Consider the following 14,689-nt stretch of genomic DNA (forward strand, 5'->3'; position numbering starts at 1 on the left):
AAATATTCTTACTGTCTTACCCCTCCTCTCCTCCAAGGCAAGCAGTGAAGACCAATTTCATTTTAAAAAGAAATTGGTGTCGAGTGAATGCTCTCATACACAAACCAATAAACTGTAAGAACATTTGGGGCCACATCATCTCTAGTGTAAATGGGTGAAGCTTCCCTGCAGTCAAAGGAAGGAAAACTGTCAAACTGCCATTAACTCAGTTCCATTACGACTAGGTGTTATGACACAAGGTGGGTCTCCAGCAGTTAGTGAACCGTGTAACACAACACTGAGAAAAGATAAATGTTGCTAATACATACAGTATACCCTCCTTTTCTAGCAGTGGGCCTTTTTAGAGTGTACTTGCTGTGCCATAAAAACCACTGCAAAGAACACTCAGCTTCAACCACTCCTCTTGCCACTGTCCTCAGAGCTCCCAGTGAAACTTATTTTTGCGAAAAATCATGGGTTGCATTCACGACAACTAATTCAACATTTCCGGGAACACTCCACAAGACCTGCACACACACAAGCAGTGCTTGGGGTCTACTAGGATTTTTTTTTATTCAAAAATCATTTAATATTTTAAACACCAAACACAGTGCAAAATGAAAATTGCCTACCCCATCCCCCTTGTTTGCCCGAAAGCACAATTCATTGTTGCAATTTTCCAACTTGCCAGTAATTCTTAAAAAAATCAGTTTGAACCAAAATTACATTTATTTTGGCTTGGCCATCAAACCAAAACAATTATTTGCTCAGCTTTACATATTTCATAAATATCTACAGGGTTTCTTTCCTTTTGCTCTGAGCCTTCTAGTATCAGGCACTGTGATGCTTTGGGAATCACCCAGACCCTCAAGCATTCTGGGACTGGCTGCCCTGTAGCCCTGAGAAGCCTTAATGCTGAGTTGCAATGACTTAGATACCTGACTGACACCAGTGTGCTGCTGACAAGCACAAGGTCTCACCCTGGTAACTCTCCACAGGGTGCTCCCCAACAAGCCCTTTTAGTCCAGAATCTCCTCAAATTCAGAGTTCCAAACTACTGAACGCTCTGCTCTGATTTGTCACTCCTGAAGCTTGAAACTAGCCGCCTTGCTTATTGGCTCACATTAGAGCACGCCCACTTCTCATCTTTTGTACAACAGAGACCTGCTGGGGTAAAAAATAAACAAGTTTATTTAATAGACAAGCCACAGATTCAAACCTGAACCAGCGAGGGAGAACAAACATATCCAAGTTAACATAGAAAATAAACCAGATTGCATCTTTAGGCTACCATTAATTCCCATTTCTAACATGTCACATTTAAACCAGGGGTGGAGAACCCCTGGCCCGCATTGCAGATCCAGTCTGTGGCTTGCCTGGATCTGGATCCCAAAACTCAGGTCCCCCTTCCCCAGCATCCCTCCCACTGTGGAGCCCAGAACCACACAGGCTGGAGTTAGGCACCCCAGGGAAGGATCTGCTCAGGCCTCTGCCTGGAGGTGCAGGAGGAATGATGCAGATCCAGGCTCCATGCACCAGTACTGCTGCTCCCCCTCCCCCAGCTGGGGCAACAGGCAGCATAGTGCTGCCTGGAGAGGCTTTTCCCCTGCTGCTCTCATTGGCCAGAATTACGGTGGGGGAGCTGCCCCAGGTAAGTGCCCTACCATCTCCCAGACCACTCCTGCGCACTACTCTCGTCCAGATTGCCCGCCCCCACAGCCTGCTCCCGACCACCCTGACACATCCCCAGCCCACCTCTGCATCCTCCCTCCCACCCAGATTCCACACCCCAAGCCTGCTTCCTGGCAGACCTTTCCTGCACTGAGCCCTTCATTTTTGGCTCCAGCCCAGAATCTACGGAGGCCCAAAAATAATCTTCTATCCCCAGCCTTCCTAGGTTCTGGGGCTCATGTATGAGGGGTGCAGTTTTTTTTTTTGTTTGCTTGGTTTTCAGCATGGTGTTTTTTTGGCTTCTTGCTTATGTGGCCCCCAATTTGCTTTTCCTCACCCTGGCTTTAAACTGTTTCACAGCAAGCCCCTTACCTCATGGAAAGATGCCAGGATTTCACAGACAGCTTCCTGCTTAGATTCTGCCCTCGTCCCCCCAGTTTATTGATTAAAAACTGTTAAAAGCCTTTACAAAATCTCCCCACTCCATTTTGCCCCTAGCATTGTGCTTCTTGGTTATTCAAAGAAGGGAGCTGAAAATTCCCTCTGAACTTGAGGGTTCAATGCCTTCCCATTAACTTTAATGGTCCATCATTGCAGACACTAAAAGATGGGATACACCTGGTCAGAACTGAAAATGCTCACCCATGACAGGGGACGCGGTGAATAGTCATTAATGGCCTGTGCTCCAAGATGTAGGAGTAGATGAGGCTTACTACTATTACATTGTCTTTTCTGGACTGGACAATGGATGAGTGCTGTAAGCTGGTTTGTTGCCAACTAAACCCAGTTCCCCTTCCTGCTGTACAGTGTATCTGAAGTTATTATACAAATTATGGGCAGTTTTCAACAGAGTCACAATCACAGTCTACAACACATACCTCAGAATGACCATCAAGTTCAGTACATCAAAAAGCTTTCCTAAGAGGCCTTACTGGAGCTACTAGTACAGTAGAATATAGTAGGCGCCAGCAAATTTAACTGCTCATTTTTGGATCGTAAACCTTTTCCCCTGCCCCCAACCTTGCGCAGATGTGAATCCTGATGGTCACAGCCACAGTTAGACAGCACACTGAACTAGCTGAATTTTTGGTTTGAGCTCAGATGGAAATAGCTGTATGCATCATGGGCCATAAAAACAGAATCTTTCTACATTTAACAACTAATTATTTCATTGTGTCCTGAGCTAAATCTGGTCCTTAGGCTCACCAATGCAAATTCTAGAGTAAATTGATTTACTACAGCTTTTCATCCATGGAAGCAAGGGCAGAATTTGGCTCAATACTAACCCGAATTTATTAGTTGAGAATGGGTAGCAAAATGGAGTGACTTTTGCTGTGTAAGACAGGGACCAAAACTGGTCCTCAATTATGCATGCAGCTTCATGGATATAATTTGGTCCCTAACTTTTAAGGAAAAATCAGCAAACTCATCACTTTGAGTTGTATATGAAGTAATTATGAATGCCCTAACTCTCTTAGTAAGATATTTGCAAGACAAATGACTTTAGATGATAAGTGTTGATTTCATCCTGTCACTGCTATCTGACCACAATTGTTTTAATTAACACAGCTGAGGTATTTTTACATATTTGCATCGAATAACAAGGCTAATTATGCACAGCCCAAAATAAGACACGGGTCACAGATGTATTGCCCTAAGTTTGCTCTGGGAGGCACTGTGCTTGGGGGACATTGTCCAGAAGCAGAGTTCTTCCTGGCGTTCCTGCATTGCATAGCAGTGCTAGTTTGCGTAATGCACCATTCTCTCCAACTGGCATTTACTTTGAGATATGACGCAACATGCAATGCATCAAATCATGCATGGGTGTAGCAAAAGTATCAACTAAACTGCATGTGGTTGATCTCTACATGGTAATAACTTGGTGTGGGATGGTCCGGACAAGCCTTAGATGAAATGAAAGCTTACGGTATTTTAAAAATTAGACACATTTATTAGGGTATTAAGGCATAAGTCTTCATGAGATACAACTCACTTCTTCAGATGCTGAGGAGAAAAGAAAATAGAAGAGGCAGGGATGCTGAGGTGAGCTGCATTTACGTTAGCAAGCTCTTTCGAAAGCTATTTTGAAAGAAGGGGGCTCTGTCGAAAGAGCTTGCAGAGCATCTACACACAAAGTGTTCTTTTGAAAGTAAATTGAAAGGAAGTGGCACTCCTTCTGAGATCACTCTTCCTTTCCCATTTCAGGAAGAACAATCCTTTTAGAAATAAAATGTGTGTAGATACTCCACAGGCTCTTTTTTTCCTGAAAGAGCAGTCCTCATGGGACCTGATTTTTTGATCCCTGACCTGTTCATTGGACAGAGCGGGGGCTGCATGGACGGTCTCTTTCGAAAGAGCAGATCACTCCTTTGATCCGCTTTTTTGTGTGGATGCGCTCTTTTGAAAGAAGTTCTTTCAGAAGAGATCTTCCAGAAGGGCTTCTTTTGAAAGATCTTTGTAGTGTAGACGTAGAGTGTGACACCAGTGCTAATTAAATCAGAGTGGATGTGGATGAGAACTGATGTCAAACTCCCACCTCTGTCTCCCTTTCTGTTTTCTTTTCTCTTCAGTATCTGAGGAAGTAAGTTGTATTTCATGAAAGCAGGTGTCCTCATGCCCTAATAAATTTGTTAGTTGTTAGCCTTTAGTCTTTGTTGTCAGACTCCATGTTGTTTTTGCTGAAGCAGGCTGACACTGCTATCCTTCGGAAACATGAAAGCTTATGTGGCCCATACAAATCCTCAGTCACCCAATTTATCCTAAATGTGAAATTTCAATGTAAAAAAAAATGTTAAGATAGATTTTGATAATGAGGCTGAATAAAGACAGGAAAAAGAGAGCATTTGAGTCAGGTCCATCCTTTGTTCAAGCACTAATAAAACAGGTACGGTGGTATAAATGCTTTTCTTCAATTTGGTTCCTTTGGTCTCTAAAGGAAAAAATGGTTTGACAGTTGAACATTTACCAGGACGTAGTGATTTACAAAGGCTAAATTTCAGCCACAAGTGGTATGCAAATACATATGCCTGTCTTTTTGGAAATACAAACGACATAGAGACATAGAGAGCTGCCACGGTGTGAAGCTTATTTAGTGTAAAATACCAAATAATATTTTGTCATAATTGTTCAATTACCTTACAATAATAGCAGACTTTAAGTGCAACATAAGGTAGGGTTACCATATTAAAAAAAGGAAACTCCTGAGAGTGAGTGCGTCTGTATCAATAGCTACCAATTCATGTATTAATGTGTAATATTATACATATAGTACATTAATACAAAGTGAGTCGGTAGATACTAATACAGATACACTCGATCCTCTTTCTTGAAAGGCCACATATGGTAAACCTACATAAAAGTGGGGTACATTTTTATAACCCCACTGAGCTAACTGCTAATCAGCAACTGTGATGGTTTGAGCACTCAAAAATATGTAGTTTTCTTCTCAGTTAAACTGTTTTTGATAAAAACAAAAATGACAGCCCAATCTATAATCAAATGCTGTAAATATATAGCATAGTAACCACTATCTAGAATTTAATCTAACCTCCAGAATGAGCTCAGCTTCTCTCATAAACATTTCGATCCCTAATCCAAAGAGTATACAATCTAAGGATTTAGACAAACAATAATAGAATATAAATTTTATATTAATTATAAATATCTTTGGCTGTTTTTCTAGGTTTTCAATTAAAATGCATAATCTAAAGTGTTGCGTAGAGTACTATGTTTTATAAATATTTATACTGTAAATAAAAAAAGATAAGCAAACAATAGTAAAATCTACTAGTCAAAGCATGAAGGGGGTGGGGGGGCATACGAATGCTTAGCATACCTGGCAAGTAATTATCTTGCCACTCCAGCTTCAAGAATGCCAGGTGAAGACCTCTTCTTGCTTTCAGTTGCTATTGTAAATATGAAATATTTAAATGTAAATAGACCTGTTTGTTTTTGCGATAGGCTGAATAGCAAGTAGCTCTAAATAGATTTTTAGGCTCTAAAGTTTAACATTGGTTTATTTTTAAATGCAGTTATGTTAAAAAATTCCACATTTGTAAGTTGCACAGTGATAAAGAGACTGAACTGAGATATTTGCATGAGGTAAATTGAAAAAATACAGTTTTTTTCCTCAGTGCCTATATTTGTAAAAACAATTTTAAAGTGACCACTGTGCACCTTGTATTCTGTGCTCTAAAGCTACATTTACACTTGCATTCCTCTTTCAAAAGAGGATGCAAATGAGGGAAATTGAAAATACAAATGAGGCGCTGATTTACATACTTCATGCTTCATTTGCATAATCTCTTTTCAGAAGAAGACTGGGCTCTTTTGAAAATAAACCCTATATTTGAAAGAACCATTCTTCCTGAAACAAAATAGGAAGAAGGGTTCTTTCGAAGATGGGGATTACTTTAGAAAGAGATGCGCCTACACTGCTTTTTTTCTTTCGAAAGAAGTTCTTTTGAAGGAATATGCAAATGAGGCACAGATTTACATATCTGTTTTTGATTTGCTTCATTTGCATGCCTCTTTGGAAAGAGGAATGCTAGTGTAGACGTAGCCTAATTGAAAATCAAAATATTTGAAAGTGTAGAAAAAGAGCCAAAAATACTTATAATAAATTTAGATTAGTTTTAAACAGTAACAGAGAGATAGCCGTGCTAATCTATATACTTTCAAAACAAAAAAGCAGTCCAGTACCACTTTAAAGACTAACAAAATAATTTATTAGATAATGAGCTTTCTTGGGACAGACCCACTTCTTCAGCCATACTATAGGGATTGAGTCTGTTCTGGTATGGCTATGATCTGAAGTGGGTCTGTCCCACGAAAGCTCATTACCTAATTAATTATGTTGTTAGTCTTTAAAATGCTACTGGACTGCTTTTTTGTTTCGATAGCTTTAAACAGTGTGATTAAATGACAATGAATTACAATTATTTTAATTAATGTTTTGAGTTAATCACTTGAATTAAATATGATTAACGGCACCACAAATAATGCCTTAAATCAAAAAAGAGATATTAGCATCCCAGACATTAAATTTTCCCCACTGAAGAAAGTTAAAACACCTGTGCTACTGAAGGAAAAAAAAGACAAATACTTTTCTCCATCCCACCCAAAAGGACCAACCAAATGAAACCTCTCAAAATGGTCACAGTGGGATTTGATTTTAGAGCTCTGCACTTGAAGCGATTGTTAGGTATAATTTCATGAAGTGAGTAGGCCAAATAGATGTTTGACAAAATTCCATTGCTGAAAATGCCATTTAGAGCTGAGATTCTGCACTGCAGAAACATACACGAAGCATACAAAAAACAAACAAACAAAAAAAAACCCCACAGCAGAATTTGCTAATCCACACTTTATAATTTGCATAAAAATGCAGTTTCTTTTATTACTCTGCAAATGCCTATTATCAAACACAGTTACACTGAGGTCATTCATTTTACATATTCTGCTACAGTAGTATATCCCAGAGCATTATTCATTAGTTAATAACAGTTTTCAAGTGTTTGAATATGTAAAGCATATTTTATGATACATTACCTTTGCTTTTTTTTACTGTTTGTTCCTACGAGGCCTGATACAAGACCCACTGACATCAACTAAAAGATTTCCATTGATTTCTCTGGTCTTTGGATCAGGCCTTTTGCCAATTTCATTAGTGGGTCTTTTAGTCATTAATAGGAGTTAATGAGCCTCTAATGTACAGCTCTCCAAACAACACACAGAATTCTAAGCTCCCTTCCCACCCTACAATGTTTATAAACTCTTCCAAAAGCATCTTTCCTCGCTTAAAAAAAAGCAATTAAGAAAATACCATTAGCAAAGGAAAACATGCATACCACATGTCAAAAGAAGAGAGAGCCTGAGGAAATATGCAGCAATATTTTTCACAAAATATTCAAAGAAAAAATTACCCTCACAACAAAAAATTACTGCTCATCATCTCATAAATAATTTGTTAAAGTGCTACTGGACTGCTTTTTTGTTTTGATAGTACATAGAGGAGCACAGCTATCTCTCCGTTACTATTCAAAACACAAGTAAAAGAATCACTGAATCGTCTTCCTATTAAAAATATTCATCAACGTCAGCATGTCCTATGAATTCTGGCTCCCCCACTCTGATCGTGGATTGAAGAATGGGTGCTATGGGTCCAACTCCTGGAGTCCTGTGATGACATGAAAAACTTGTCCTTCTGTTTAAAAAATAAAAAACAAAAACAAAAAACAAATTACTTGTCTTCTTGGTTGTGAAGACAAAGTTGAAAATGCCCCACAGTGCAGCCAGTGTGCAGAGACCCTCAGACTATAATAAGACGGGGCGTATCTCACAGTTCAGCTCAATGGAGACAGGAGCAGAAGAGTGCACTTGTATGACCAACTCACCCAAGCAGATGCACCTGAATGAGTAAGTATTAGGGCAGGGACAGTGCCGCCATCCTACCACAGCGGAGAGGAATGAGCTCATTTTCTACCCAAGAGGTGCCATAGCATTAGGCTGATTCCTAATGCTGTGGTGCTTAGTCCCCTGGATTGGCTTAGTTTGGCTCTGGATCTTCTCTCTGCCTCCTATCATGAATCCCAAACATTATTTCTCCTCAACCAGTGGTTTGAGCATTGGCCTGCTAAACCTGGGGTTGTGAGCTCAGTCCTTGAGGCGGCCATTTAGGGACTGTGGCAAATAGATGTCAGGGATGGTGCTTGGTCCTGTGGAGAGGGCAAGGGACTGAACTGGATGACCTCCTGAGGTTCCTTCCAGTTCTAGGAGATGTCTCCCTCCAATTACCATATAAAATCAAGTCATTCTTCTGCTTGGAGCTGAGTCTTCAAGGTAGCTAGGTCCAGTTCCTCAAAGGTATTTAGGTGCCTAACTCCTACTGAAATAATAGAGCACTCTGATTGTGGGTCTCCCTCCATCTCTCCAATTGAAGTTGTTTCCTTTTAATTAAATAATGAAATATGAATGGAGTCAGAGCTAATTAGAATAACTGCTGCTTAGTGGTTAAAGTTCTTTGCTGAAGAGTGGCAGATCCCTATTTAAATTTGTTTTACTCAGCAGGCAGGAGGACTTGAACCAGGAGTATCCCAGATGCTATTTGTGTACCTTAACCAGTGGGCTAAAAGTCACAATATTGCTTTAGCTTTATACATTGCTAGTTTGTGTTAATGTACCCAAGGAACCCACTCTGGCAGGCAGCCTTTGAACATGCCTTTGGCAACAAATCCCACCCCCTAAACTTAGGCTGTCAAACACCGGTCTTCCCCAGTTTGTGAGTCACTTTGGGCTTAGACAGGAGGTAAGTGCTCGGCTGCCTAGAAGGAGGCAGCAGTTTACATGTCATTATGCAGGAACAAAGGTACCTAAGGAACTTTTACTTAAAAAAACTCTACAGATTCTGAGTGAATTTAGCCACTTATAACATTATGTGACACCTGAAAAGAAGTTTTGTGGATCTCAGTAGAGCCTAAAACAGGGACTTAAGTGCTTATGTACCTTTTTGGAGCCCAACCCTAGCCTCTTTGTGCCTCATATCCCCATCTGTAAAATGAAAGTAATCATATTTCCTTTTTCCACACTTTGTTTTACTATTGAGATTTAAGTTCTTTGGAGGCTGAGGCTGTTCCTTAAAATGACTATGGAGGACAGTTAGGACAATGCAGCCTCTTGGTGCTGATACGATACAAATAATAAAAATATGAAATTGTTACAATGTTACTATCAGTTATTGGATATTGAAGAAGTTCTAGCTGGCGTGACTAAGCAACCGCAAACCAATACTTACTTTCTTAAAATCATACTTACTGTGTTCTATTATGCAACTGATTTCCCCCAGTGTAATACTTTCAATGTATGCATAAAACAGGTCTTATAGTTAAGCCATGAAGAAGTATTTGTATAGTTGGAATGTTGCTGGGAAATGGTATGTTTTGCTGATTGGCTAAAACCACAGCGTGGTATAGAAGTTTTCCAGATATTTAAATTTAAAATCCAGATTCTAAAGGGTAACTTGGAACAACAGCTCCCTGACCTGGGATAGAACTACTCTGTTCTGAGCCATTGGCGCATATTGTTCAATCTTCCTTTCCTTTAATCCTGTCTGCCAAGATGGTGTATTAATAAGTATACCCTAAATTCACCAGCATGATACTACTGCTCTTAAAGAAATACTATGGTTGAGACATATTTCTATTCTCCTCAATACCTCAGTCCTTGTATTTTGGTAGTTCAGATTTTCACTGCTGGGACACATCTCCATTGTGAAGTTTCTGTGGTTGCCTTTGTAGTGCAAGCAGGTGCTTCAGGACTGTCTCCTTTCCTGCTAATTATGCCCTTTCTGTTTCCATAAGGCTCTCCTCACAAGCATCTAGTTTCCATGCTATTCCTGTTAATTGCCACTACTGCACCAATCTGCCAAATTAATCCCAGGTTGAATCAGACATTAAAAAGTCCCCTTCTGCTTCTATTCCCTAGAAAATTAAAATAAATAAACAAACAATGAAATTAAATGAGTGAAAAAAAGTAATTTTAGAGAATAACTGCTAATCTGGTTTTGTTTTTATTTATTTCAAACTCTAATGGTGTGTAACTTCAGATGTGACCACTCAGGATCATAACAAATCACTTTGCTTTTATGCCTAGAATTATTTCTCTTTCCTTTTATTACAAAACTTTGAAAAATACATTAAAAGTAACATTAGAAAGGTATTTCTTCCTTAGAATGCATATTCTAAATGAAGTCTCCTTCCTATAGCAATCCCATCTGTTGTGATCCTTGCTTTCGACAGATGGTGCTGTTTTCTCAGAGAAAGTGATTGTTATCTGATTTCTCCCAAATGTTAGACAGCTGTAAGGAGCAAATTTAATTCCTTTCTTGCCTTGTACTAAGCAATGTGATTTGCGAGAGGAATAGAGGACTCACTCATGAAACATCTGCAGTTTATTTAAAAAGCCTTTCTAACTGGCTCCTTTGAACAACGGTTGTCCCACTAATAAGTACATTTATCCGGAAGTGGGACAGCTGTGAGAAAGCTAAGACAGACAGAACAGCATCAGCAAGTCAGTTTTAATGGATGCCATCCTTTCCTTAGCAGAGGTCAGTGGGAATCTGTCATTAATTTCAAGAGGGAGCCTACATAGCCCCAGGAAGAAAGAGGTGGGTACCAGAGAACAAGTTTGGGTGGTATGTGTATGTATGTGTGTGTGTACATATACGTACACACACAAACACACACGTCCATGTGTTTTAAAGAATTGTTGTTCGACTCCTCTGTTTCCTTAGCTGGTGTGCTAGGGTTTCCTGCCAAAGTATATCAGAACTGTTCTGAGCAATTGCATTTCCTCCAGTTATTTCAGAGCATTTGCTGTGGGCTCTCAGGTAGCGTTTACCAGATTATAAATCACAGGCATAAAGTTTACCAATTACCCCCTTCACAAACACACACCACTTTTTGCCTCTGCCTGACGCAGGCTGCTAGTTCCTTTCTCTCTGAGTTACTTTTAGTCCTTCAGGAAGCTCACCTCTGAGCCTGGCTGCAAGTTCCTTCCTCGGGCAGAAAGGGCCGTTGCCTCCCTCTGATCTGAGCTTGGTGAAGTATTTGCTCTCCCCACCGGACTTAGAGCGCAACTTTTCCCCCGCACTTTTTCGGTTCCCCCTGGCCCGAGGCGGGACGCCTCCCCCAAGGTGTCGTGCCCAGACTTTTCTAGCGTCTGCGGTTAGCCACGAAGCAGACAGAGGAAAACGGAGACCTGCCTCCGCCCCTATGGTCTCGAAGCAGGGAGAGGCATCCCGCAACTCCCTCGGCCCCTGGCCACGCCGGCCAGCCCGGAGCAGGAGAGAGACGCCGAGCGCGGTGCGGAAAGTCTTGGCCGTCACTTGATAGGGAGTAGGACTCTCCACGACACCGCCTGAAAGGGTCTCCCGGCCGGGCAGACACACGGCGAATCCCCGCCGCGCCTTAGAGACGAACGGCTCTATCGGAGCACACACTTCGGTGGGCAGAGCCCCGCGTGGGCAGCTGCCCGGGTCTTTGCCCACCCCGGCTGATGCTGCAGTAGATCTGCTCGTCCCGGAGGGGCCGCGGGACTTCGCCTTGTGTTTGCGGCTGCAGACGAACCCACCGGCCACCACTCCGCCCGTAGGTCCCAGCTGGACGCCACGTTCTGCCTAGCCCCTTCCCCGGGGACCCACCCCGCTGCGTTCAGTGGGGCATCTCCCAGCCGGCCCGGCGCCCTGGCGCTGCTCCCGGCGTGGGCGCGGCGGGGAGGCAGGCGGCCTGGAGGGAAGGTGCGCTGCTTGCTAGCCGCCCCGGGCCGGCGCCCCGCTTACCTGATGATGACATACATGACCAGGAAGTTGCCGAAGAGCCCCACCACGCACACCACGGAGTAGAGGGCCATGATGGTGATGGCGGTGATCATGGAGGGGCTGACCCCGCCGGCCGGGCACGGCCCGCCGCCGCCTGCCCCCTGGCTGCTGTTGGCACCGCCGCAGGCGTCCGACTGGTTCCAGCCCGGCTCCTCCGGCCGGCCGGACAGGTTGGCCCAGGGGTCGGGAGGGCAGGCGGCGGCTCGGGGCGCGAAGGAGCCGCAGGCGCTGGCGTTGGCGGCCAGGGCGCTGTCCATGGTGCTGGAGGAGTCCGCGGTCTCACCCTGAGCCGGGAGAGCGAGCCCGGCCGGCGGGAAGCTGCCCCCAGCCCTCCCCGGGAGCAGGAGCGGAGCTGGCGCCGAAGACACTGCCCGGCCCGGCTCGGCTCGCCCGCTCGCAGGGGCGGAGGGCACCGGCGCGGGGAGGCGGAGCGGGCGGCTGGGGGGAAGGGACGCTCCGGGGGTTTGGGCCTGGGAACCGGGCGTGCCCGCGGAGGACACGTGAGCCCGCTGCTCTGTCCCAGCCTGGCAGGGCGGTAACTAGCCCCTCCCCGGGGCAGAGGGAATGCGGGGGAGCGGGCAGGCTGAATCCCCTCCCTACAGATCCTTTTGGATCTCACTCCCCCAGCTTTGATCTGCCCGCTGCCGCCTCCTCCCGGAGGGACAGGAGGGCAGCTGCTGGGACAAGCCACACAGCTCCCTTTCCCAAAGCCACGGCAGCAATGGCTCTTCCAGTACAGATCTCCCCTGCCCCAGGGGCTGCCGCCTGCTCGTGGCAGTTGCTGGAGGCAAGAAAGCGCCAGTATCACGACAGAGAAAGTGACCTGACGCCAGGGATTCAGCAGTCTGAGTGTAGAAGGTGTTTAACGTGCAATTGATTAACTCAAGTAATCAGGAGATCTTAAAGGGAGGTCGCCCTTTTCTTAGATAGCTTCCTTGTATGTAGTAATAACGCGTGATTAACCCTATGGCCAGGGTCTCAGGGGGTAGTCCTGTTAGTCTGTAGCTTCACAAAAACTAAGCAGTCCTGTAGCCCCTTAAAGACTAACAAATGTATTTATCAGGTAATGAGGTTTTGCTTTACTAATAAATAATTTTGTTAGTCTTTAATGGGCTACTAGACTGCTCGTTTCGCGTGGTAACAGGTTATGAAATGATTGGCAAATGGACTTGAGCTTTGAAAATTATTTACTTTTTGGGAAGGCAAAGGCTAGTCACCAGAGAAACGTCTGTGTGATTAATTTAGTGATTATTGTTGCAAGAGGTGGATATGTTACAAATTTTGCTATCATGTAAAGGAACAGACCAAAAGAACCCTCCCCAGAAGGCTGTGGGGCTTGTATTTGATTGGCTCATTTCTTTTTTGGACCGGTTGGCACTTTTATTAAGCACATTCGTTCCAAAGCTGCACAGAGATACTCCTGTGCATTTCCAGGAGCAGCCTTTCTGCTCAGCATTTCTTGGACCAAATGCTTTTGCTGTCATGTCCCTGAAGTCAAAGTAGCTGCACTATAAGTGAGAGGAAAAAAAATTAGCTCCCACTGAACAGGGAGCAGGAAACAGCTGGCAGTGTGGTTACTCTTTATGCTGCATTGCATTGCTCAGACCTCCCTCAGTCACTGCACCAATGCACCTCCTGCTTATACAGCAGGGGAAAAGTGCAAGGGTCTACAGCAGGGGTGACCAGAGCCACGCGGATAGAATGCAATGAGCCATTATATTTTTGCTCTATACAGCTATAATCTCTCTCTCTATATATATACACAGTACAGATAACATAAATATAATATGTGGTCCGTTGCCCTCCCCCAGAGCCAGGCAGCTCCAGCCTCGCCCCCACTCTAACCATCAGAGCATCACTCATCAGAGCATCTAATGAAGTGAGTCAGTACTCACGAAAGCTCATGCTCAAAACTTTTCTGTTCGTCTATAAGGGGCCACAGGACCCTTTGTTACTGTTACAGATCCAGACTAACACAGCTACCCATCCGATACTTATTACTCCTGTAATCCCCATCAAAGCCATGTGACAGAGCACCTCAGGACTGGAGCCAGGTGGTCATTAATTCTTCTCATGTGCCTATGTCTAGCCCACTTCTAGGAATAAGAAGGTGTAGGGCAGAAGCTAATAATGCTGCTATCAGAGTCTGTTCACATCCCTTATTGTCTTTTAATTATCACAACCACCTGTTGCCTATTTTGGCCTTTGATTTTAATGAAGTTTGATGCCTCATTAGACTGGTCATTGTAGGACCTTTAGCATCTTAAAATGAGTTATTGATGCCTGGATTAAATGTGCTAGTACATAACAATATCTGTTACACAAGACAGAAAAAATAGAGCATAAATGAAATTGATCTTTTGACAGGTGAAAACCTTGATTGTACTGAGGAGTGGCAAGTTGCATGAAGAACAAGTTTCATTAAACAGCATGTCAGAGGTAAGTGAAAGAAAAAGAAACTAGTTAAATGAAGCATTTTACAAACACAGTACAACTGAATACATTGCAATAATCAAGTTTTCTGTATATTAAGTGGATTTTTAATAGGATTAATGCATGTGACTTTCTCTTTTTGATAACAGGGGAATTAGGATAATCAAGGCCTGGTTAAGTACGGTTTTGCCGAGCTCTTCTCAATTGCAGACTTGCTGAATCAGGTGAGAA

General features: G+C 43.3%; 1 protein-coding gene across 1 annotated transcript in view; it reads right to left on the reverse strand.

Annotated features, from left to right (window-relative positions):
* OPRM1 (opioid receptor mu 1) overlaps nt 1-12,382 on the reverse strand; it is a 30,477-nt gene extending 18,095 nt beyond the window's left edge. The window contains exon 1 of the mRNA XM_074988703.1: nt 11,987-12,382. Coding sequence (XP_074844804.1) covers nt 11,987-12,282 — 296 coding nt within the window. The 5' untranslated portion in view covers nt 12,283-12,382. The remainder of the gene's footprint in view (nt 1-11,986) is intronic.
* Between the last annotated feature and the right edge of the window lie 2,307 nt (nt 12,383-14,689).

Source organism: Carettochelys insculpta, chromosome 3 (assembly GCF_033958435.1).
Source record: "Carettochelys insculpta isolate YL-2023 chromosome 3, ASM3395843v1, whole genome shotgun sequence".
NCBI classification, from domain to species: domain Eukaryota; kingdom Metazoa; phylum Chordata; order Testudines; family Carettochelyidae; genus Carettochelys; species Carettochelys insculpta.